Source organism: Sarcophilus harrisii, chromosome 1 (assembly GCF_902635505.1).
Source record: "Sarcophilus harrisii chromosome 1, mSarHar1.11, whole genome shotgun sequence".
NCBI lineage: Eukaryota > Metazoa > Chordata > Mammalia > Dasyuromorphia > Dasyuridae > Sarcophilus > Sarcophilus harrisii.
This window is the reverse complement of record NC_045426.1, coordinates 51,269,089-51,295,961: the sequence shown is the minus strand read 5'-3', so window position 1 is coordinate 51,295,961 and position 26,873 is coordinate 51,269,089. Positions and strand designations below refer to the sequence as shown.

The 26,873-nt window shown below is 40.2% G+C and overlaps 1 protein-coding gene across 1 annotated transcript; it reads right to left on the bottom strand.

Moving 5' to 3' along the window:
- Positions 1-844: 844 nt before the first annotated feature.
- On the bottom strand, positions 845-26,373 carry SLC6A1 (solute carrier family 6 member 1). The gene is made up of 15 exons (XM_003762415.3): positions 26,283-26,373; positions 24,367-24,793; positions 23,144-23,275; positions 22,466-22,566; positions 19,615-19,724; positions 17,372-17,504; positions 13,708-13,842; positions 13,463-13,566; positions 12,491-12,615; positions 9,669-9,781; positions 8,344-8,475; positions 6,072-6,174; positions 5,548-5,648; positions 4,850-5,017; positions 845-3,369 (listed from the first exon to the last, which is right to left on the bottom strand). Exons 2-15 carry the CDS (start codon positions 24,605-24,607, stop codon positions 3,265-3,267), a joined length of 1,803 nt encoding a protein of 600 aa, XP_003762463.1. The 5' UTR covers positions 24,608-24,793; positions 26,283-26,373; the 3' UTR covers positions 845-3,264.
- Between the last annotated feature and the right edge of the window lie 500 nt (positions 26,374-26,873).

Sequence of the window (26,873 nt, the reverse complement as noted above, 5' to 3'; positions counted from 1 at the left end):
GATGGGAACTGGACATGGAAGCTTTCCTCTGATATCTGAATGGTCGTCACTTGGAAGAGTAGCATTTCTGGAGATGGGACTGGGCTTATGATTTCATAGATAGAGTACTCAAATGAGGATAATTCCCTATACTATAGCAAGGGACAACACTTACCTGCTTTTCTAAGAGATGAAGTAACTTGCCAATAGTCAATATGTATCAAAGACAGAATTTGAACTCAGGACTCCCTGTCTCTAAAGAAGACTCTGTTTCTACTGCCACAAGCTTACTCTATATGTCACAAACTATATGCTTAAGAAATACTTGTAGAAGTGGAATGAATAGAAAGGAGGGAATGTCTAATAATTATACCCTTTCAACAATGGAATGGACTTCCTCATGAGATAATGAGTTTCCAATCATTCTAGGTGTTCAAGTGGAAATTGGATGAGTCCAAGTCAAGGATCCTCTATAAGATGGATTGGAGATCTATAAGCTTAGGATAAAGAATGCGGGGCATGGAATGAAACAGGATCATAAATTTAGACCTTAGAGATCATTTGTGTCCTATCCCTTGAAAAAAATTACATGACCTGCCCTTGCTTACATAGTTAGCAAGTGCCAAAGGTGTGTCCTGAGCCCAAGGCCATTCACATGGTTTCTTTTCACCTTTACAACTTTGTTGAGTGTCAACCTTAGGGCTGAAAGTCATCCACAATTGCTTAGTCCATCTTCCCAACCCCTGGACAGCTCCATTACCATTGCTGTGTGGATTCTAGTCAAGCTGTGATTGGCGGGGGAGGATCTTGTGTCAAGGAAAAAAAAATAAGGCAAGAATATCAGCACCACAGGGAAACAAAGGAATCATATAATGTACCTTTATTTGTCTCTCTAGACTCTTGGAAACTTACATAACAATCGTGCTTTAATTATGACACCATTTATAGACAGTTAAAATGCATTTTCATTTATAAATATTTTACATTTGGTCCATAGAACAGGTCTTTTTTCCCTTCTAAATAATACTGTACTCTTTTAACAGGCTCTGTATATAGTTTTGAATATGTATATATTACATATATATTTTTATATAGAGATAAATTTGCTTGGTGTTTCTGAGAATAAATTCCTTATTGCAAAAAGCATATATGATAATACAATATCTTTTTTTTTCTTTCTGGGCAGATACTACAAAAAGTTACAGTTATTCACAGTTCACATAAGAGGGCTACAACACTAATTTTGTGCTATATATGAGATGTCTGGGCAGAAACCAGCTCAGGGACTTCTTGCCAAACATCTTCCTTACAAATGTTTACAGTCACACATGAAATACTCAGCATGGAGCTTAGAACAACATGGAATCCACTTAACATTCAACACGAGAGAAAAAAGGTGGAAGAGGGTTTTTTTTTAAAATACTAATGGAGTTCAGAGACAGCATGGGAATGATGGCTGTGATAGCATGAGATTATACTACGGTGGGTTTCTTTTTCTTCATCTTAAACTCCAAAGATTTACAAGATGTTTTTGTTTCATAAGTTCAGCTATCAACATTGAAAATGTCTTATAGTTGAGGCTATATATATATTTGGAAATGATTTCAAAACTATTGAACAACATTTTGCGAGTGAGACTGGGGATGATGCGAGCAGAAATAGATGTGTATGTGTTGTGTGTATTTATATATTATATATGTATATATGTGTTTTCTACAATAATGTGCTTAACATTCTGAGAATAATACTTTATTGCAAGAATGGGTATATGTTGGTCACCTTCAGACAAAAACGACAAAAAAGATAAACCAAGTCACAGTTAGTTACCATATTTGTCACAGGTTTGCCCTATGCGGTTTGAGGGCTTGCTAAGGATTTATTTATGATGCACAGAAAGTTGGTCGCAAAACATGCTGCATCAAACAGTTCTCTCAGCTGTTTACAATCAGACACTGGAATCCTTCAATATTCAGATGTCTTACTTGGAGCTGCCAAAGGAGAGATGCTCTGTGAATGGAATATTAGTATTTTACTGAGAAACTGTCTTCATGCCAAGGCCATTGTCATCTTGTCACTGCTACTGGCTCTGTCACCACAACAACTGCCACTAAGATATACTTTCTTAAAAGGAAAAAAAACTCCCCAAAATAAACAACCCAAATCCCCCAAACCAAAAGGTTGTGTGCACATGTGTGTGTTAAATCTTCAAAGGGTTAACGGGGTCCCTGGCATAACACTGGTGACTTTGTCTGGCATTGGCGGGTAGGGGATAGAGGAAAGCCCTTTACTGTGTAAAACTCAAGGATGATGGTGAGATGCTGAGGTTTCAGATGGGGTGGCAGAGGAAAGGGAGAAATTAATTAGCAAACAGGTCAGAGCCGAGCCTTGGACAGGCCCTTTTAATTTGGCTAAATCTGCAGCTGTTTTGTACTTTGAGTCAGGCATCTTAGAACCAACATATGATGGCACCACCTCTGCTGACTTTCAGCAATGGGACATTTTGCCCCTGGAATGGTTGGGAAAAATTCTTTTTGTGCTTCCTATACCCACATGGGCAAGTAAGAGAGAAAATAGGCTGATGGTTAGAAAAGCCTGATTGGCAGTTTCCTTTTGGGGATGGAAAGTTTTGCAGCAAACAGCTCTGGGGAAGGATTAAGCCTGTGCTCTAAGAAATGGACCTTCCTGATCTGATTTGGGGTGGGTGGTTAACGTCACTCTGCTTAAGCTACCTCCAAAGAGAAAAGAACGCAAGAAATAACCAAAGAGCAGAGCTGGTTACGGACACCTTAAGGGCAAGCTTTCTCTGGAAATCTTCAGCATACAAAATACTGTATTCACACGTACAAAACAGCTTTCAAATGGAATTGCACTCCTGCAAATTCAGAGATAACAGTCCTGGGTAAGAAATAGGTCATGAAAAGGATGAAAAAATCCATGGCACAGAACCTCAAAGCATTGGTTGTGCCACAAGGTGGGATAAAAATGCCCTATTTGTTAATTACAAATTCCACAATAATTCAATTCTTATTGAGAAAGGATTAAAAACACTAACAGTCTGTGGATTGCTGGAAAGCCGCTAATCGTTTCCACCCACTGGAGCCCACCAAATGGTCTGACAGTCCCCATGTCACTTCCCTTTGAGTAGTGATGGTCTTTTATTTTGCCACTAGAGGTAGGTTGATCGATAGTATCTTCAGACATCAATTTGTGGTCATGTTCAACCAGGTTGGATTGAGTGATAGTTTTCTCCAGCGTCCTCTTGGTCTTGGTGCCACGGGCAACCTGCTAGATGTAAGCTTCTTTGTTGGCTGAATTGCTTGTCTGGGGCTGCTCTGGCCCATTTTCTGGACGAACTATATCTTCACTGGGCTGGATCATGACCTGCAGGCGCTATGGGAAGTGGGAGGTGGAGGGGAAAGGAAGGCAATAAAGATACATGGGGGAGTTCTCTAGAAATCGGTGAGTGGACATGGGACTGAGCTGGGGCATTGTAAATGGTAAATCTCTGCATTCATTATGCTAGAGATGTTTAAAACACTGTCCCTGAGACATATGTGACCCATCACACACCAGTGTTCAGCCAGAAACAGATGAAAATATAAGTGGGAAATATTTAATAAAATAAATGAAAATGCAATAAAACTTGGCTAATGCCACATTTAAAAACTAAATCAATATGTGGTCCATAGGGATCTGACCTCCTAAAGCAATTAAGGTCTGAAAGGCAAGATCATTGCCCTTGGGGGTCCTGAGGCTTGGGTTTGAGTCACAGAAGTTGTGTGATCTTGGATCAGGTTTGCTAAGCCTCAATTTCCTTATTTATTAAATGGGGATAAAATACTGTTACTACTTTGACAGTGGACTGAGTTCTGGATTTGAGTCAGGCAGAGCTCAAATTCTGCTTCTGATGCTTAGATCTTGTTTGAACCAGTTGCTTAGGCTTCCTGAGCTTGATTTTTTTTCTGCAGTAAAATGGAGTTAAATACTTGACAGTATTCTTATGAGACAATAACACAAAGTTCTTTGGGTATCTGAATATTCATTTATAAAAATACCAATAGCAACAATTGCTAGCATTTATATAGCACTTTTAGATTGAGACAGACTTTATAAGTTTTAGCTCATTTTAGCTTTAGCTTTGGGAGAGAGGTAGTAGTATTATTCCCATTTTGGAGATGAGAGGACTGAGGCAGATGGAGGTCAAGTGACTTGCACAGGATCACACAAGTAGTAAATGTCTGAGGTTTCATTTGAGCTCATCTCTTCCTTATTCTAGGTCTAGTGCTCTGTTCATTTTTACTAATTATTGGCATATATGTACATGCTACTGCCTATGTCTATGTGCACACATGTCTTTGTATCTGCATATGCCCACATAAATGGGAATATAAATGTCTAGCACATATAAAATACACACATGTGTCTCTATGTCTATATATACACATATGTAGACACAAGAATGGTAATATAGTTAGGACTTGTGGTTATATAGCTAATATAGACTTTAAGATGGCCTCTATTCATGCTGCCATATTGCCACATAAATATTAGCAGTTCCTATTATAATACTTCAGCTCCCAAGGTTGTTGTGAAGAAATCTTTGTGAATCTTAAAAATCCTATAATAACTCATTTATTTATTTCATCAGTCACGTTGTATCATATTGTTTTAGGTGTGCTAGTAAACGCTTAAGGGGAAAGGGCTATGTCTCACAATTCTCTTGTATCCCCATGACACATAATAGTTGCTCAGAAAACATCTGATAATTCTTGGGTAAAGTCAGGGAGGAGTTCTTGGTTGAACTTTGGTCCAAGGAGAATGTGGCTTAAGGAGATAGATTTGGTTGTACTCCCAGAGACTGTGTTCTTACCTGCTTTAGGGAGCCCTTTAAGGTCAGAAACATGTAAGCCATATAGCCAGGGATTAGGACCATGGAAGACAAAGCCATGAACCAGCCTACTCCCTGCCCCCATTTGGGGAACACGTAGTTGCCCATGGTGAGTGGAGTCATCTGTACTGCGCTGAAAATGAAGACACCCTGGGAAACAAACAGATAGCATAAGACAAGCAGTTGGCCAGCTATTGGGGTCTCCCAGATTCTTCAACTCCTTTGCAGAAAAAGCCTCTTGCCAGTTTCTAAAAGCATCTTGATCATTGTTAGGTCCCCACCCACCCACCCAAATATGATACCAGAGCTACCATTCATGATGACCAGTCATTCTAGGAGGTTCAGGGTAAGATGACCTGATCATCAGGGACTGGGGCAGCTTTCCACTATATTCTTGGACCATTTTGTGGGGCACTCAACTATGAGATTTTGAGTAGCTCTCAGGTCCCACTGGGTGGAAGGAAGGTAGGACTTTGCAAATCATAAGGATCTAAATCCAGTTAAATGTTTTTCTTGCCAAAGAAGAAATAAATAAAGAGGGAAGACAAGCTTATACAAACAAGCCATTAATTCCTGGAGTTGATACTAGTCTCTCCAGATGGCCTGGGCACCCATCCCTTTCTGTTCCAAAAGAACATTTTCTTGTACCAAGTGTACCTGGATTCAGGGATCAGCCTTACCGCCACAATGATTGGAGTAAAGAAGGACCAGCAGAGTTTCCACCAGATGCAGGGCCGGGAGCCAACCATCTCCTGGATGTTATCATAAAACCGATTGACCCCTGAGACAAGTAAAAAAATAGGTGAAGATGGAGATTTGGTAGGGATCCTGCCCTGTTCTCAGAGATTTAGGTCTGTGGACCCTATGACAAATGGGGGAAAGAAGAGGGAATTAAGACCCAAAAGAGGTAATAAATTCACAAAGCTAATAGATGGCAGAGCTGAAATAGAAAGTTTCTGGGACACTTAGCTTAATGTCCCTTTTATTATACTGTATTGTCTCCCATTCTCAAGCTGAATTAAAAGTGTGGGCACACTGCAGCGAAGGAAGGAGGGGTTCTATTTTTCCACAGAGGCTGTGTAGAACTGATTGGGTAGAACTTCCTTGGACTTAGATCACTACATTTCCCTCTTTGCCTTTTTATCTTCAGAGGTGGGGGAGGGGAAACAGGATGGGGTAGGGGGGAAGAGGAGGGAGCACTCACCATAGCACCAGGAGATAGAAACACATTCAAAGAATACCAGGAAGAGGAGGCTCATCCCGCTGGCTGAGTAGTAATCAAAAAGCTTAAACACATAAATCCCACCCTGTAAGAGCAGGAGAGATTTCCTTAGAACTCCAGAAAATTAATAAGAGTAGATAAAGACTAGGATAAAAGCAAGAGATTTGAAAGTTAACTGCAAAGCAGAAGGTGAAATGAGGACAGACCATGTGCTAGAAAGATTGAGGATTTTGACTTACTATTTCATAGGTCTAGTGTAGGAACATATAACATAGAATTTAAAGGACTCTTTCTATGTGTATGTGTGTGTGTGTGTGTGTGTGTGTGTGTGTGTGTTTGTATGTGTGTGTGTAAGTTTTTAATTTGAATTTAGAAAAAAAAAGATTAAGTAACTCAATAGAACAGCTATCAGACCCTGCCATCTCCCAGCCAGAGGTGGGAAAATGGATTCCATGACTGTCTGGGGTCCCAGATGTCATTTAACTAACAAAAGAAAATGTATTTTGGTGGAGATAGTTAAGGATGGCTTTAATTTTTTTTTAATTTTATGAGTCTAGATTTTGGGTTTCATTGGTGTAAAGAGTAACTTAATATGAAAATCCCCTCCAGTGACGCATATCATTAACTCCTCTGTAATTTAAGGTCTTAGAGAGTTTCCTGGGGGACACTGAGAAGAAGTACCTTCCCATGATCACACAGAAGGGATGTGTCAGAATTGAGACCTGAACTTAGGTCTTCTTGATGGTAAAATCATTGCTCAATTCCCTATGCCGTGCTATTCCTCAAAGAATGGTTTTAGTAGGCTACATCTTTTCAAACACTTTCAAATGTGGCCCAAACTAGATTAAAATATGCTTGGACAATATTTAGTAAAATACAATAAAATACAGATTATGTTGATATGTGGTTTTCTAAGTCAATATGTGGTTCATGAGGATGCTTATGTATAGTTTAGTGACTCTCATTTCTTTTTGCACTTGATGTAACTGGTTTAATAGCTAACTTTTACTTTGATAAATATATTTATCCTAGGAAATGAAGATGCCTGGAATCAATAGCATCATTCACTTAAAATAGAACAAAATCCTGCTCCTCCATGAAGTCTTCTTGGAGAATTTTAGCCCACAGAGGTCACTCCCTTCTCCATAATCTCGTAATATTCACTCACTCATGATTTCCATGGCATGAGCCCAGGACCACTCTTGAATTTTAACTTGTAGAACCTTTTACTGTGTTCATAGGGGGCAGAGAGACATGGGGATTTGTTTTTCATCTTTTTGGGCAGCTCATTTCCCTTCCTAAAATCTCTCAATGGTGACCCAAATTCCCAAGTCTTTCTGTTCCCTGTGCATTTGGTCAAAGACTGGCTATGTGTGGACTGCAATTGAACTCTATTATGATTTGTTAATGAGGGGCAGACTGGTATAATGGAGAGAGAGCTGTCCTTGGTACCAGAAAAACCTGGACAGAAGTCTTACTTTTAACGTATACAGCCTGTGTGACCCTGGGCATCTCCTCAGTTCTTTACTTCCCTATTTACTGCTTTGGGCAGTGACTCATAAATACTAACAGCTGGAGAGGTGCAGATCTGCACTGATGAAGGGAGTTTCTCTAATCAGGAAATCCTTATTAGTCATTTATGGTTCCTCTTTTCAAATAGACTAAATAATAAGCACTGTGAGGGCAAGGACTGTGTCTTCTTTATCCATATCTTCTCCAAGCACCTAACCCTGAGCTAAGTAGATTGGGAAGTCAGTAAAAATATTCTGAATGAGAATGAAGGGAGAAATGGAGAAATATCACTCAATAAAGGCCAAGGGTCTTGGTCTCTGCTACAAAAACATAGTGATCTCTTCTGACTTTTTCCCCAGGCTCTCTTAGGCAGTTAGGTGACACAATGTATAGAATGTTCAGTCTGGAATCAGAAAGACCTGAGTTGGAATCAAGCCTCAGGCACTTACGATCTGTGTGACCTTGGACAATCACTTAGCCGCTATCTGCCTCAGTTTGCTCATCTGTAAAATAGTGATAATAACAGTACTATTGATAATGGTACATTTGCCTGCCAGGGCTATTGTGGGGATCAAATGTGATAATATATAGAAATGCTTTGCAAATCTTAAGACACTATGTCAATGAAAACTGTTGTTACTAAACTCATGAGTCCCTAGTGAGAGGTCCTGGAGACAAGGAGGGATTTGGAGGAGGATAGCAGAGATGCAAGTGGCACAGGGGAGAAGAAAGCAAAACTCACCTGAGTGATATTGGAAAGGCCAATCAGATAGGAGACAATGCACACAATGGCAATGAAGAGCTCCCTTCGGCTACGGAGTAATCTTGGGAACTCATCGACCAGAGCAGTAATGAATCCTTCCACAGTACAGAACTTTCAGAAAAATAATATAGAGGAGGTGAATCCTCTCCCTCAGGGACCTCAATGAATTCCCACATCTCTCCTTAAAATTAGCTCCTATCCCATTCAAACTAATTGGCCTGAGAAGTTAATGGCCCTGAAAATTCTGGAGTCCTAGATTTAGGAGAAGACCTGACATCTCCATACATTCTCTCAAAGTCTCTACTGTCCTTTGGCTCCACCCAGAATTCTTTTGGGTTAGGCTTGGCACAATAATGCCAAATCACAGAGAAGTCTATAGAAATAAAGATTTTGTTTTTGGCCAAAGCTTCCTTTTGTGTTTTATTTAAACAACATTTAATTTTTTCCCTGATCACATGCTAAACAATTTTAAACATATATTTTTTTAAATTTTGTATTCCAAATTCTATTCCTTCCCTTCCCTGCTCCCTGAGATAGTAATCAATCTGACAGTATAATCATGTAAAACATTTCTATAATTGTAAGGGTCCAGAGAGGAATCTCGCACAGTGCGATCAAGAAGTAAGGCTTTTGATGTCTGAGGCACCCGGATGTGATCTCTGCAAGCAGTATAGACTGCCTCATGAGTGGAAGTTCTGTTCCCTCTGTGCGAGATTCCTCTAGCATTGAGAACATGTCATCAATGGGAGACATCTCCTTCTCTTATTGGCTGTGCATGTGACCACATAGACCTGATATAAGGAGTGGGGACCAGGAAGTAGGGCAATACAGGATGTAATCGAGTTAAAGAAAGACCTGAGCTTGTGAGCCATTGCATCTGGGTGCTCTGTTGGATATGCAAACCACTGTTCAGAGAGGCAGTGGTCAGAAATCTCTGAGGACTATGATTGGGTAATATTTCTGAAGACCTGGGACTAGACAAGACTGGCAATCAGTAACCTCTGGGTGGGAGGTTACATGTAATAGTAGTTTTGTATAAGAATACAAGAAAGAAAGAAACAACAGAAGGAAGGAAGGAAGGGGAAAAAAGAAAATACCTCAGTTTGTTCATTTGTAAAATGGTGATAATAATAGTACTGATAATAATATCTATCTTCCAGGATTATTGAAAGTATCAAATAAAATAATAGCTGGAAATGCTTTGCAGGTCTTAAAGCACTATATAAATGAAAACTAAACTCAAGATTCCCTAATGAGAAGTCCTGGGGACAAACAGAGAGAAAAGGATGGTGGGGAATCCTCACCTGACTGTCAATGCCCAGCATGAGTAGCATGGAGAAGAAGAGGATGGCCCACAGTGGGGAGATGGGCAGCTGGGTAACTGCTTCTGGGTACGCCAAGAATGCCAGTCCCGGACCTGAAAAAGAGTCAATCCAATTCAATTCAACTTGCATTATTGAGTTCTTAACTTCCCTTGTATATGCGCTCTTCTCTCATCTTTGAAGAAGTTCACCACCATGGTGAAGAAAGTCCTTATCATCTCAAGCCTCAATGCAATAGACTTCTGGTGGGTCTCTGTCTGAAGTCTTTTCTCACTCAACTCCCTCTTCCAAACAACAGTCAAATTTATTTTCCAAAAGCCTGATTATGATTATGCTATTATCTTTTATTCAATAAACTCCCACTGGTTCCTTATCATTTTTTCAGGATTAAATAGAAAATCCTCTGGTGTTCAGTGGAATGGGGAAGTATTCTGAATGGCAACTAGGACAATAATTCTCACTTTGCTCCCCATTCTTTCCCCTCTCAATATAAAACTGTACACAGCATCAATTGGGCTTGGTGGTGCTTTTGGTGGATTGCAAGAAGAGTCTTCTGGTGACAGTGAGCATGGTTCTTTGGGGGACCAGGCCTAGCCCCAGACTAGCTCTAAGTCATGGCCTCTCCAAGGTTGTACACCACATAAAGGCAAAATAACAACCTCTTAGGGCTTTATTAATAAGTAGGCTTCTAATTTTAGACTTCTTGGCTAAGGGCAGAATAGCTAATAGATTTATGCTCAGGCCTCCGAGAACTGAGAGACTGTCAACTGTGAATCTCAAAATACAGAAAGTTAATTATCTTCTCTTTGGTTCCTTCTCTCTCCTCTGATGTCCTGCAGTACCTATTGTCTGTATCACTAACCCCATACTGACCTGTGGAGTAGTTATTTGCATTTATCGCCTTAATTAGATTGTTGGTCTATGTCCTTTTATAATTCACTTGTATACAGTGCTTTCTTCATAGAAATCCTTCATGGTAAGTAGGACAAATAGGATTAACATATATTTCAGATAGAAATGATTTAGAAAGAGGAAATGATTTGTGAGAATAAGCACTAATTCTGGAGTCAGAGGATTTGTATTCAAATCTTGTTCTTGGTGCTTGCAACTTGTATGAACTTGGACAAATCACTTACAATCTGACTTTTCTTAGCATCTTCTCTTTTACAGAACCTGGCACAATTCTTTGCATGTGATAGGGAGCCATTAAGTATTTATTAATAGAATTTTACCCACTCGTGCTAAAACTCCTTGGGGAGGGGAATATAGAGAACAGAGAGAAAGGAGATAGAGGGAGCAATCCAGGAATATGGTAACCTGAATTCTATATTGGCTATTATCTCTCTGTGCCATCTTGCCTGAGTTCTTTCACATTTACAGCCCTCAACTATAAACTAATGGAGATGGACTAGATTAAAGGTTCTTAACCTGGGGTCCAGGGATGGACTTCAAGGAATCCATATAATTGGATGGGGGGAAATTACACTTTATTTTCACTAAGCTCTACCTAAATATTAACATTTCCTTCTGTTATCAAAATATTTTCTGAGGAGAGATCCATGGGCTTTACTAGATGGTTAAAGAATGTCCATAACATTAAAAAGAATCCTGAAATTAGATAATCTCTAAGGTTCTTTTCACCTCTTGCATGATAGATTCAAACTTCTCATGATCTACCATCTTTAGCTTTAATAGTTGATATTCTAGAATTCCATGTTCCAAGATACTTCTTAGGTCTAATATTATGAGTTCTTAAGACTCCTTCCAGTTCTGACATTGGATGTCCTAGAATTCCTTTCAGTTTCAACTTTCTATGTTCTAGGACGTTTTTTACTTCGATCTCCTATGTGTTAGTTTCTATACCTCAGAAATAAATGGAAAACTGGTTACAAAGCAACAGAATAAAAACATCAGTAAAAGAGTGGGAAAAAGTGAAACAAACCATGACTTTACATCCTCTACTTAGGCTCTGTGACTTTCTAGGGACAGAAGAAAAGATTAAGAATATGGGGAACTAAGAAGAAGAAACAGTTATCCAATGATAGAGTAGTATCAATGACAAATATGAGGAGTCTTCCTTGAGTCCCTCAAATGGATATATTCTCCTTTCTATGATTTCACAAAATTTTGTATTATTTTTATGCATTATGTATGCTAATTATTTGCATTCATGTCTTATAATTTAAAAAAACGATGTTGTGGAGGCCATTTTGATTTATGTTAGGGCTGGACTAGATGACAACTTAAGTCCCTTTCAGCTCTTAAATTCTATGATTCTACCATATAATTAGCTAGTTTTCCTTGAGTCATGTTTCTTGAGAAACAAAATATTGGAAGAGGGTGGGAAGAATGCTCACTTCAGCCCACTAGATTTCAACACTTGACTAGTGAAGTTGTTACTGATGGTTTTTGTCCTGAATCCCTGTGTATCTGAGTTTGAGGTAACACTGTGTAGTGAAAAGAATGTTGGATTTCTGAGTCAGGAGACCATGTGGTGGTCCAGTTCTATGAGATAATGAACTTGACAACAAATCACTTCATCTATGAAAATTTCAGATTCCTCACCTGTAAATGAGGGAGTAGTTCCCTCCATCTCTATGACCATGACATTCTATGACATTCTGATTGTTTAGAGGAAAGAAACTCGGTCATCTTTTTGCCAGAGTGCCTAGGACCAGACCAAACTAGAACCAGAGATTAACATCATTATGCAATTTCTTTCCAAATGAATTTCCCTTCAATCCAAGTCTGATCACAGGGATTGCCAGGGAAACATGGGAGATAGATAAAACATGGTACCTGACCTGAAGCTGCAACATCAGCAATTGGTCTCTTGGTAACATTTGCCATAAAGCCCACAATGGAGAAGATGACAAAGCCAGCAAACATGCTGGTGCAGGAATTGATACAGCAAACAATAATGGAGTCTCTGGAAGAAAGGGAGCAAAGGGAGTCATAAGAAGATGGTAATAATGGGGAAAAGAGAGAGGGGACAAATTGGGCTCAAACAAGAGACAGAGGATAAGGAGACAGAAGGGTCAAAGACGATGACATTGAGGAGATGGTATCATAAAGGAACCACAGGTAGGTAGAAGGAAGAGTTTGGGAACAAAAGGGCTAGTACAAAGAAACAAAGATAGTGAGAAGAAGGAGTCAGAAGGGATTCAAAGAAAGATGACAAGGAATGAGGACAGAGGAAGGTGACAGATTAAAGATGGAGTCAAAGAGGGCTGAAAGAAATGGGGAAAATAAAATTATATGGATTTATTAAGGGGAATAGGACAAAAATCAAAAGTTGCATATAGGGCCAGAGAAAGGATGGAATTGGAGAGCAAAGTGAAGGCTAGAAAAGGAATAGTTAAAAGAAATGATTATAGATAAGTGAAAGTGTTAGAAAGAAAATATGACCAAAGTTGTGGGGGGAGAGAGAGGGGAAGGGAAGGAGGGAGAGGGAAATGGAAAAGAAGAGGGAAAGGGGAGGGAAGAAAGGAGAGGGAGAAGGAGGAGAGGAAAAAGGAGAGAGAGAGGAAGAGAGAGATGGAGAAAGAAAGGGAAGTAGGGAGGGAAGGAAGGAGAGATGGAGACAGAGACAAAGAAAGAGACAGAGACACAGAAAGGAAAGGAAGGAAGAAGGGAGGGAGGGAGAGACAGAGACAGAGACTGTAAGAACTGGAAAGACAGAGAAAGAGAAGTAGACAGAGAATGAGGACAAAGAGAAATTAAAGAAAGAAGACTATAAAAGAAAGAAAAGAAAGCACGAGGAGAGCTCTTCCTACCTATAGACATTGTTGTGGAATGGATTGTAACTTCCCAAAGCAATAAGTGATCCAAGCCCCAGACCATAGGAGAAGAAGATCTGAGTTGCTGCATCCAGCCACACCTGTTGAGCAGATAAAAGTCCCATGAGTGTTGACAAGGACTTGTGGTGCCAGCCTCATGGTTACTTCTTGCTACTCAGGGACCCAGAAATCATACATGCAGAGTAGGAAGGCACCTGGCCTGGGGTAAGGGGTAGGCTCACCTCTGAGTCAGACAGTTTGCCAAAGTTGGGAGTGATGTAGAAAAGGATTCCCTCTCTGGCTCCAGGCAGTGTCACCCCACGGAAGAACAGAATGATGAGCATGATGTACGGATACGTGGCAGAGAAGTAGACTACCTAATAGGAGGAAGGAATGTGTCAGGCAAGGCTCAGATAACACTCTTGTGCAACATGTATCCTTTCAGTGTTAAGGGGCTCCTTAATTCTCTCTTTATCAGAAATAGACACATATTAAGAGCTTACCTGCTTTTTCTTTCCATACTGTTCTGACCTGGCAAGCCCTTCTCTCTATTCTCCTACATAAATTCCACCCACATCCTTTTTACTTCAAGTCTCCTCCAGGAAGTCTTCCTGGGCTAAAAAGCACAGTAACACATTAGAATTTAGCACACTAGAACCAGTCTAATAAACTATGTTTCCAGTCTACACTGGAGTCGTAGAGGTGTAGAAAGAGATCTAAAGTTGGCTCAGTGGATTTGGACTGAACAGAATCTCAATTCTGTTATTTACTGCATGTGTGACTTTGAGATAGGTCAGCGAATAATTCCAGGTCTTCATTTCCTTTTTCATAAAACGAGGATGTCCAAGTTCTTTCCAACTCTAAAACTATGATCTCTCTCTTTATACTTTTATATATATGTAGATGTATATGTACATATGTAAATATATATGAAGTGTAATATTAACAATCTTATTGCAATTAGTTGTTTACTGGTTAAGAATTAGAGTGCAAATTCCTTGAGGGCAGGGGCTCATACTTTTCTGTACTCTACTAATTCTCAGACCATTGTAGACATTAGTCAAAGGTTGTGTTGGCTGATTAACTGATTGACTCAATGGCTCCATTTCTCTCTAGACCAGACGTCAGTCGTGGGCTGGATGTGATGGAGTCCCTACTAGAGGAAGGCAACATGGTACAGGAGGAGGGGCATTGACTCCAGAAGCAAAGAATCTGGGCTCAAATTTAGCCTCTGACACTTAATATATGTGTGATCCCAAGTGAGTCATTTAATCTTGTTAAACACCAGTTTCCTTATCTGTAAAATGAAGGAGTTAGTCTGCCCTAGATCAATGATTCTTTGGTCATAGGACCAAAAATAACCTTAAAGACAGACACTAGTTGGGAACATGGCTTTCTTTTCTTGAAGCTTTATTCTTTGTTGATGATTTTGACAAATCAGTGATGAGCCAGGGAGGTGTCTCCTCACCCTTAGTTATCACTGAAAAGAGCAAGAACTTTAAGGGGCAATGGGGAAGTTGGCTTTGGCAGAATTAATCTGCTTCCATAGTAGAAGCTGTCATGAAATTAGGCCATTTTTTCATCTAGTAGCTTAATTAGGCTTGTAGCTCCCACCATCCTGGGAGAAGGAAGCTTTTTATTAGCTATGGTGAGGTCCAAGAGCAGAATTCATTAAGGCTAGCCTGTACTCATTATCCCATCACTGTGAGTATTGAGCAACTTCTTTCTTTTCTTGCTCTGCAGGAAGGACAGTGTATAAGCCAGTTCCTTAGATGGCCTTTCTACTTTCTTATAAGTTTCACTCTTGCGGGAGAGAATCTGTAGCCTTTCTTTGGGATGGATGAGTGTTCTGAGGCTATGTGGAATTGGAGGGTCTGGTTAAAGGCAGGGAGTGGAATGTGTCAGTGACCTGAATCTCTTTCCCTGCCAAGAGTCAGAATGCTCTGAGGAGGACTTGTTCCGTTGGCCAGCTTCCTCTCCCTCTATTATTGTGCTACATGCCCATAAAGAAGTGAGACTTGTCCAATGGCATACTCACAAGTTTCAGGGAGCACAGCACACACTGGTCCCCTTATCCAATATCTATTTAGTTTGGGTTGTTTTTTCTATCTGGAAGGGAAGCTTATCCTTTAGATTCTTTTTTGAGTTTGGCGTTTCTGAAACATGCAAGGGGAAGGTTCACAAAGAGACCTGACTGACTTGAATATGTCAATGGATCAGCATGGAGTACAGATGGTTTTTGATTTCCTAACCTGCAGATGGTTGATAGGAATGATCCAGTTGACCCAAGGTCACCCTCTTCAAAGGGGAACATAGAATTGAACAAAAGGAAGGATGAAATAAGAAAGAGCTGACTGAGAGTCAGTATACCTAGGGTCTAGACTCAGCTCTGCCCCAACTCACTCATATAATCTTAGACAAGTTACTTCCCCTTTTGGGGGAGACCTCTTTAGGGGTCTCAATTTCTTCAAATGTGGCAGTTGGATTAAATGATATCTAATGCTTCTTTCAGCTATAAGATCCCACAATTTTACCACTCCTTCCAGGTTATAGATAACTATCTACAGGTGGGAAAATAGATTTCATTGCATCATGTATTTCTGGGATGCCAGGACTGTTTTAATAATTAAGGCTTTCCCTGGAAATTGTGATGTTTCCTGGTTTTAAAGATTTAAACCTGGTGGAGACCTGAGGAATCATAGTATCACAAGGGTTGGAAGAGATAATCCAGTTCAGCTCCTTTCAAGGTTAAATGACTTGTGCCCAAGGTCATACAGATAATAAGCATCAAAGGCAGGATTTGAAGTCACATTCTCTGACCCCTGACCCAGTAATATTTCCATTGTACTATACCATGGTAGTCAATTTAGCAACCAGTAAATTATATTTAAGGTTTAGATTTAGAACTGGAAGGGACCTTAGAGAACTTTGATTTCAATCCCTTTATTTGATCAAGTTCTCTCAGATTAGGAAACTGAGGTACAGAGAAGTTAAATAATTTAGATTTGAAATTGTATTGTTTCATTGATTTAGAGGTAGAAGGATCCTCAGTAATAATTTATTCCAATCCCCTTTCTTTTACAGAAGAGGGAACTGAGACCTAAGACATTAAATGCTACACAGTAGCAATGGGCAGTTTGGATTTAAAACTATATCTACTGAGGGACAATTAAGTGTCTCAGTGAATGAAGCACCAACTTTAGAGTCAAGAGGACATGAGTTAATTTGATCTGATGCTTACTAGCTGTGTAACCCTGGACAAATCACTTAAACCCTGACTGCCTGAAAAATTACAAAAAAAGAGAAAAGAAAACCCCATCTTTTGACCCCAAAACCAGTCCTCTTTTACTGAAAGGTCCACCCCCTCACCCTGCTCTATTTTTTCTTTCTCTTTTCTTTCTTCTTTTTGTTGTTGTTATTGTTGTGAGGTAATTGGGGTTAATGATTTGCCCAGAGTAACATGGCTAGTAAGTTTTAAGTATCTAAACTCAGGTCCTCCTGAATTTAGAGTCAGTGTTCTATCCACTGTGCCACTTACCTGTCCCTTCCATTGCTTTTCAAAAAGTAATTCATCTAGAGTTTAAAACATGAATGAATTCTGAGATTCATACAAGCTGCACTTGGCTAGCCCAGGCTGGAAGGGTCCATTTGGAGGTAGGTTAAAGCGACCCATTTACTAAAGAAACATATCAGTTGGGGAAAAAGGAGGTCAATGAAATAAGGAGGACTACACCTGAAGGCTCTGGATAAAGTTAGTTTTCTGTTCCTGTCTTTTGACCTTGGCGGCATTGGAGAATCTAAATTTAAAAAGGACCCAAAATTCTCTGGTCTAACATACCACCCAATGTAGGAATTTACAAAGCCCATGAGCGATATTTTCCTCCACTTAGAGCATAAACAGCTTACCTTTCCAGTCCAGCCAACACCTTTCCAGATACAGAAATACACTAAGATCCAGGCGATGGCCAGGGTGATAGCCAGTGGCCATCGGATCTGTCCTGGCTTCTCCAGCCCATCTGTCATCTGATGCATGTTGCGCCTTGGAAACGGGTAGGGGTGGGGAAAAGAAAGAAACATCTCTGTCATGATTAACTGCCCTCCCCTTTTCCCTATGACCAAGAAGAGAAGGGCAAAGGTACTGGAAATGGAGTACAGGGAAATGAAGAAGGGATGTTAAAATTAGAAAGGAATAGATAGGAATAGGAAAGGTTGGAAGTGGAGATTAGGGGTTTAGAAAGAAGTGACTCTCTTTAATTCTCCTATCTACTTAATTATTTTATCTCAGTTTTTTTGCCACACCATTAGCCAAGGGGTTCCTCTCTTCTTGATTTCCACTTGCCTTCTTTTCTCTTTCTCTATGTCCTCATGGGGCCTTTTCTAATAAACTCCAACTGCTAATTGGCTCTATACTACCCCCACCATTCCAATCCAAAATTAAATCTTTTTGTACATACTTATACATGAATATGATGTCTCACCTATTATAATTTTAGCTATTTGGGGGCAAGATCTGTGTAATTTTTTGGTCTTTGTATATTTAGTGCTGAGAACAGTGCCTAGAACACAAATATTTGTTTACTTGATTGGATGACTGAATGTCTTCTCAGCTTTTTAAATGATTTTTATGATCATCCCTTTGCAGATGACTGAGATCTAGGCATCAACCTCAATCTCTTTTTCTTGAACTGACATCTCTCATCACCAACTACCTGTTGGGCATCTCCAAATAGAGATCCTGTAAGCATTTCCCACTCAACTTGTCTGAAACAGAGCTCTTTATCTTAAATCCACTTCAAATGTTGCAATTTTGGGTTGAGGGGATCATCATCCTTCGGCTCAATTAGGTTTGCAACCTTAAAGTCATTGTTGACTCTTCCATCTCCTTCATATTCCATGTCCAATGGTTTGTCTATTTATGTTAGTTCTCCCTTCATAATATATCTTGCATCCATTTCCTTGGCAACCATCCTAGTACAGGTCCTCATCACCTCTCAGATTACAGAAATAACTTCCTAATTGGACTCTTGGCTTCCGAGTTCTACCGTCTCTAGTCCAATCTGTATATTTTGTTGCTGTTTAATCATTTCAGTTCTGTCTGATTTTTCATGACCTCATTAGAAGTTTTCTTGGCAAAGATACAGAAAGTATCTTTTTCCAACTCATTTTGCAGATAAGGAAACTGAGATAAACATGGTTAAGTGACTTGCTTATGGTCATACTACTAGGAAGCATATAAAGCCAGCTTCCAACATAATCTTTCTGAAACACAAGTCTGACCTTATCAATTCCCTATCCAATAACCTTCAGAGGTTTCCTTTTATCTCTGGGACAAAAAAAATCCCTAGATTAGCATTTAGAGCTCTTCATAATGTGTTTCCCACCTGCTCTTTCCTAATTATTTAAGGTTCACCCTTTACCCAATCTCTGTTCCACTTTAATAAACTGACTTTTCATTCCCATTTCTCATCTCCACACCTTTGCACAGCTTTCCCTCAAGGTGGTGATAGACAAGCTCTGACAGATCCTTTCAAGAAGGAAATATACTCCCTTCTCATCTCTGACTCTTAGAATCTTTGGTTTTCTTCAGGATTCACTTCATGTGCTATATCTTCCTGGAAGTCTCTCCTGATATCCCTGGTATAGCATCAGTGTTTTCTTTCCTTCCTCAAACACCTATTTGTTTTCATATTTAATCATTGCACTCTCTGCCCCAGTCAAATGTAAGATTCTTGAAGGCAGATAGAATTTTTTCTCTTATCTTTTATCCCCAATGCTTATTAGAGTATCTCACACACAATAGATGCTTAATTAATGCTATTGGATGGAGGGAAAGGCATTATTCTTTTTTTAATTTTTTATTTTTAGTGTAAAGAAATTAGCATATTAGAAAGAGCACTGAGTTTAAAGTCATCATTCAAAATTCAGTTGCATTCAAATCCCACCACTGTCTGTAATATTCTACGTGACTTTAGACAAGTCACTAGGCTTTCATTTTCTCATCTGTAAAATGAATGTGATGAATAAGAGGGCTTCTACGATCCCTTCTAACTTTAAATCTGTTATCTATGATCTATAGCCTCTCAACTCTCAGTTTAGGACTCTGGAGGATAGCCCATGAATTTGAGGAGGAAAGGAAGCTCCACACTTACTCCCAGAATTCCACCACAGCGCTGGTCATATTGGTGGTGTTTGCGATGCTGTAGTTGGAGAAGCAACGGTCTGTGTTCCAGGAATTTTCACAGTGTCTCCAGGGAAGCGTCTATGGAGATACAATCAGGTTAGAGACTCACTAGGTACTACATGGAGAGGGCTTGTGGTGAGTCAGGCAAGGTGGAGAAAGTTGGGATAGTGGCCCTTGTACTCTGCTCCTCAAAGCCAAGGCTGAGGTCCTAGGGAGGATTTGCATTTCTATTAGTCACAGTCTTTCCTGGATCCCAACAGAGTACATTGACAAAGTCACTGCAGTAGAGGCAGTATCATGGGAAAGAGATCCGGCTAAAGCTATCAAGTTTGGCTTTAGTATTGGGGATAGATGATCTCCCCAAAGAGTCACAAGACCAAGTTCTGACCCTGCCCTAGATGGCACGTCATGGGTGTTCTGGTCATTGGCTGTGACTCTTTGACTGAATGGGGTGATTTCTGCTTCAATTGTACTTAGCAACTGACTTTTGTACGCAGTAGGGCTTGGGTATAAGTACCTTTCTAAGAAGGGAACCTCAGTTATGACTGACTGTTCTTTAGAGTTTGAGTGTCTCTGGTATATATGAGGAAAGACACAACACACATATATATATATATATATATATATATATATATATATATATATATGATGCCTATCAAGGAGTGTGTGTGTGTGTGTGTGTGTGTGTGTGTGTGTGTGTGATAGACAGATATAGATGCAGAGAGAGAGGCAGAGACAGAGACACACAGAGAGATTGAGAGACAGAAAGAGTAAGAGTCAAAGAGAGAGTGAGAGATGCAGTGAGAAGGAAAGAGAGAAGGAGAGAGAGAAAAAGAAAGAGAGAGAGAAAAGAAAAAAGATCTTGACAACTAGAGAGAGAGAAAGAAGGAGGGAAGGAAGGAAAGAGACAGAGACAGAAAGACAGACATAGAGAGAGGGATAGAGGAAGGGAAAGAAAGAGGCAGAGAGACAGAAAGACTCACAGAGAGACAGAGACAGAATAGAAACAGATACAGAGAGAGTCAGGAACTATTTAACTATTTAAGAGAGAGAGAAGGGAGAGAGGGAAGGAGAGAGACAGAGACAAGAGAGACAGATAAAGAGAGAGAAAAAACAGAGACAGAAACACACACACTCATAGACAGACTGAGAGACAGAGACAGAAACAGACAGAGATAGAAATAGAGACAGCCAGAGTTGGAGAGACAGAGACAGACAGAAAGAGAGAGAGAGAGAACAAGACAGAAAGACAGGGAGACAGAGAAACAGAAATACACATAGACAGAAATACAGAGTCAGAGAAAGAGACACAAAAGTGTCAGAAAGAGAAACAGACAGCAGGGGAGAAAGAGGGAGAGAGAAGAGCGAGAAGGAGAGGGAAAGGGAGAGAGAGATAAATAAATAAAGAGAGAGAGAGAGAGAGAGAGAGAGAGAGAGAGAGAGAGAGAGAGAGAGAGAGAGAGAAGGAGAAAAGGGTCTCAACAACTAGAGGGACTGATGGAATTTCTCAAGGCGGTGGCAAGCAGGATTGTGACTCCCTCATTCTCTGACACCTGTATGATGAATTGCCCCTGCCTGTAGATGTCCTAGGGGTCCTAGGCAGAATAAGTAGATGATAGTTGCCTTGTCCTACAGGGATAAAGTTTATCTTTTCCCTCTTTCATTTTTCCCCCCAATACCAAAACCATTTCTCCCATTTATAGGGTGCTCACAGAGGGGGAACTTTTTCCATTAGTTCAGATCAACACCTTCTTAGAGATTCAGGTGATACAGAGCTATCTGAGACTTCTAAAAGCTTAAGGGGCTCGGCCACTATATGTTTCAGAGACAGAAGGAGTGCTTCTTACTGGAAAACTAGCTCTCTATCTAGCCCTGGTCCATTGTGCTATTGTTTAGAACTGCACCATTAGAAATGTATTTGGGGCAAGGGGACTGGTGGCCAAGGTTTCTCCCTTTAAGGGCTCATTTTAAAATTTAACTCATTTTAAAGTTTATCTCTGGGAAGGTGAGCATATTCAACTAATTTACACCAAATTAGGAAGAATAGTTTGAATTCCTTTTCTTCCAGAGAATGGGAACCTGGGAGGTTTTTAACATTTATATATCTGACACCATATCCATTTTTCATTTTGACACCCAAGAAGGGCATCAGATTACTTTCCATCTATTTTCTTGTATTCACCTGCTTATTTGCATGTTTGTTCTCTCACTTAAAAATATAAGTTCCTCGAGAGCAGAGACTCCTTTTCCTTCATAACCCCTGCCTTGTTTGGTCTTGGGTGCCATAGCAAGAATAAATGCATGTTGAAGTTAGACCCTGAAGAAGAACTGTGAGAAAATTCCTCTCCCTGACTTTTTTGTCAAGGTGAGGGCCCATGGGTGTAAAACATTTTTTGTATTGTTAGATTTTTTTCAGGGTATTGATTGGTTTGTCTATTTCCCCCCTCTTTTTCTTTTAAAAGAAATTTGTTATGTAAGATTTTTTAAGGGATTGGGGGAAATTTAGGTGATGTGAAAATAAAATATAGTAATTAAAATATATTTTAAAAATTAATGTTTGTTGACTGATTAGGAAGACAATTTATATGAAACAACTTATTTAGAGAAAATACTGAAATTTGAAGAAATGGGATGTGTGTTTGTGTGTGTGTGTGTGTGTGTGTGTGTGTGTGTATGTGTGAGGTTGAAAGGGAGGTTGAAGACAATCTGTGTTAGCTTCTTAGTGTTTTTAGGGTTGAGACCTATAAGGCTTCCACCTCAACCAGCTGGATCTGTTTCCTAAAGCAGAGAGCAGAAAGATGGGGAGAGGAAATACTTACTGTGGTGAATGAGTTGTACAGGTAGTAGATGGCCCAAGAGATGATAACAATGTAGTAAATATTGAGCCAAAAGGATAACACGGCAGCAGCCAGCCCTACACCTGGGAGAGGAAGAGTAAATATTGAAGGTTATGGGCAAGCATTATCAGTCATGTAAGTGTTTCTCTAGTATTCACTGTGTGCATAGGGGATGCAAATACATGTAAGACAGGGCTCCTTCCTTTATAATTCACTTGGAAAGGCAGAATTTGAGTCTTATCTAATTGTTGTTTTCTAGCCCAAGAAAACTGCTCTGTTTGCAATAGGTGATTAGTGAGTGTTTGTGGAATGACTAACATACACAGATAGTAGGCTTATGCTAAGCAGTTGTTGAATAAATACATCCTAATAGAATATTAGCTCGGAAAGAAAACTAGGAAATCAATTGAATCCCTTTCTTTTATAGATGAGGAAATTTAGATGCATGGAAGTAGTTACCTTGCCCAAGGTCATATAGCCAGCAGGTCTAGATCCTCTGTATCCTGACTCATAGACCAATGGGTGCTTTTTACCACCCCACTGCCTCCCAACCAAGCCCCAGGCCTCCAAACAAGGCCACCTGGTTGCCCCTGAGAGCTATTGGAGTTTACGGCACATCCTCCTCAATAATCACAAAGTTTTCTCTTTCCCTCAACTTACCCTTGAACATTGGAGCAAGCTTCCAAACCCCGAGGCCTCCAATGGATGTGTACTGGCCCAGGGAACACTCCAGAAGGAAGAGAGGGACTCCAGCAAAGATCAAAGTGAGGAAGTAAGGGATCAGAAATGCCCCTGTAGAGAAGAGAGAAGAAAGACAATAGGCACCAAGACCCTGGGAAGGCCACTTACTGGGCAGGACACAGTCATTAGCCCAGTAGTAGAGTGGAAAAATCAAAGGAAGCCTAGGGGTAGGGGATGGGGGGGACACACTAATAGAAACTTCCTGCAGCCTTTCAAGGCTTTGTGATTTCTTCCCTGTGGATGTGTCCTTCACTGAACAGATGGTCTTTGTGAGTCGTTGGGGCCAAAAATTTAATCCCCACCCCCTTCAGTAGCTAGCCATGAGCTGCTCTGATCTGGGCCAGGCTGGCTCTTGGATGATCATCACTGGGACCATATATCAAGTCTTAATAGTTTGGAAAGATCTGTGGAGTTTGCATCCCATTGGCATAGCTATCGAAAACCTAGCTAGAACACTCTCTAGATCACAAGGCACCAAACTAGGATTTTAGTAGAAATAGTGAGAGCTGTTTAAGAAGTGAAACGGTGGTGTTTAATGATCTCCCATATCTCCTATAACTTTGTGTGTGTGTGAGAGAGAGAAAGAAAGAAAGACCCTCATTATAAAGAGATGTCTATGCACTTCTTTTCAGAATAATGTCTTTACAAAAAATAAAATACAGAGGTTGCAAAGAAGATGGATACTTTTGAAGTGTAATTATAAATAAATGAATTACCTGAAAGCCAAATTCATAGGCCACCCACCCCCCAAAAACACTCACATTAGTTTAATTCTTTCTTTTAGAGATGAGGAAACTAAGGTCCAGAGAATGAAGTGCCTTGTGGAAGTCAAAAGCTGGGATTCAAACTGAGGTTGGTTACCTTCAAAACTGGAATTCTCACTACACTATTCCATCTGACCATTTGATGAGTATCTTTGGTATAAAAAGAATAAGACAGGAAATGGGGCATTTCTGATAGATTTCTACTGAAGGTCACACAGAGGACAAACTAGAACGAGAACTCAGACTTTTCTCCCAAAAAGCTATTGATTTCTTGCCTCCATTTCCCCCCTTTCCTTCTCTTTCAGAACCTTTGAGGAATATGGCTGAGCTATCTACTGTCCTCTTCTCCCCAGTCTCTAGGAGACCATAATCACATACCACCACCGTTCTTTCCACAAAGATAGGGAAAGCGCCAAACATTCCCCAGTCCTATAGCGTAGCCCACACAGGACATGAGGAAGTCAAATCGGCCTTTCCAGGTGTCCCGGTCAGGAAGATCTGTTGACTTCTTCTTCTGTACTTTCACCACCAACGTCTTGGGCTTGTCATTGGTGATGGAGGCTTCACTGACCTCAGTGGAAATCTGCCCATCTGCAATCTTGGTCCCATTGGTTGCCATGTCTCTGGGTTTGGATGGGGAGGTCCTGGCAGATGGACGGGAGATATCAGCCCCAGTCCACGTGGACAGCAGCTTTGCAGTCCTCTGTCACCCAACTAGGGAGTCAAAAGTTTGCTGGGATCAATGGGAGAGAGGGAATGATGGGGATGGTCAGAGTGTGAAGATCCTGGAAGTGGGCCTCAGCTCCTAGAAAATGCAAAGTTGTGATTTAGTGGAGTTGTCATTCTACATCTCTTCCTTCCTGAATTCTTGCCCACTGAAATATGGAAGAAAAATGATTGTCCTTCAAAGCTCAAATGGAGTACTGTGAGACGATTTCAGCCTCTAAACAGAATTAACTTGTTGACCATGGATTAGTCCAAGAAAATTTTGCTCCTTTTCTTTCTCTGATATTCATCAAGTCTATTTATATAAGACAACTCCCACTGGCAGACCACTCTAAGCTTGACAAAACACTTTGCTGTAGCACACCCCTGTTAGGTAGATAATACAAATACTCTTATTCTCATTTTGCAGATGAAAAATAAAGAGCTTGTTAATGGTTATACAGCTAAGAAATCGAAGGGTCATAATATGAATACTCTTAATCCATTTAGCAAAAGAGAAAACTGAGGGATTAAAGAACTTAGTCATGGTTATATAGCTAGGAAATCTAAGGGTCAGAATTTGAACCTATGCCTCAACTCCAGAAGTTTTTGTGCTTCATCAAATGACATGCATGTTTTGTGATTTAGTGCATAAAAAAGGGTACTACCATCATCATCATCATTCTGATAGCTACCATTTATATAACACTTTAAAGTCTGCAAAATATCTTGAATGTATATATTGCTTTTAGCACAGTGCCTGGCACATAGCAGGTAATCAATAAATACTTCTTGACTTGACTGACCTCCTCTGATATGTACAACATCCCTCGCAGGTAGATGCGATTACCATCCCCATTTTACAGGTAAGGAAAATGAGATGGCTAGAGGTCAATAACTTGCCTGTGGATACACAGCTTTTAAGTGTATGACAGGATTTGAATGCAAGTCTTCCTCATTTCAAGTTCAGCTATACATTTATGCTTACATAGATATTCAAAGCAGAAGCTGCAAACTGTTTGGGTGATTGACAAAGGTTAAATTAATTTTATTATATTGTGTTATGTTATGCTATGCTATATTGTATCACATTATATTGTATCATATTATATTATATCATATCATATTGTATTATATCATATATCATATTGTATCATATTATATTATATTGTGATTTCTTTCCCCCTCATCCTGAACTTGCATCAGCTAGGAAGTTGGGGAAGACAACTCATGAACCTAACTAGAATTCTAAGTAAGATGTCTGTGACACCTTTTGCAAACCTTAAAATACCAGCTAACTATTAGTTGTTATCACTGTTACTTACTTAGGGATATATTTTTGCTTATAGACCAAGCGATAGACTAGATACTTCTAAATATCACAGATTAGAGCTGGGAGGGACTTTGGAGATCACCTAGTTCTATAGATGAGGAAAGGAGAGCTTAAGTGACCTGTCCAATATGGTGCAGTAGCAAGAGACAGAACATTTGATTTGAGCCAAAGCTCTCCGATCTCAAAATCCACATCTCCTTTTATTTCCTCCTGATGACTCCCACTTGTTGTCCCACTGAGCTCCCTCTTCAGTTACCTGGAATATCTGTGTGGTCAGTCTGCCTGGGTGAGGTTCCATCCACATGTATTATCAATCTTGCTGTGGAGAGAGAAGAAACAAGCTGTGAGCAGGAGGGCCTGGGGGCCAGGGACCGGGGAGCCCTGCAGCAGTGCTTGGAGGGGAGTGGGGGGTAGGGATCTGCCAGCCCTTTCCAGCGATGAATAAGTGCCCAGCTGATCTCCCCCCTAGGAAGGCAGTGTTGATATCCATGCATCATGGAGCCAATACTGCAGAGAGCTGGAGACATGCAATGTGCCTGTGTGGGCTGTCCTCGGGGCAGAGGGCAAGTGGGTCAGTAAGGGTGGAGATGAGAGAAGGACGTTCCATAATTTTATCAGAAGAAAATGCAAATGATGCAAGGAGCTCTCAGCTCCTCTGGGACCTCATGAAGAACTGCTGATTTGCCATAGATGACTTTTTTCAAAAATTTTTTTTCAACATCTAAACTTATGGAACCCACACAGCAAATTGTGAACCCTGAAGCAATCACCTCAGAAAAGATCCAGGATCCAGGCTTATCTCAGTCCAGCCAAAGCATCATGAACTCTCTGCCTGATGCTTCCCTCC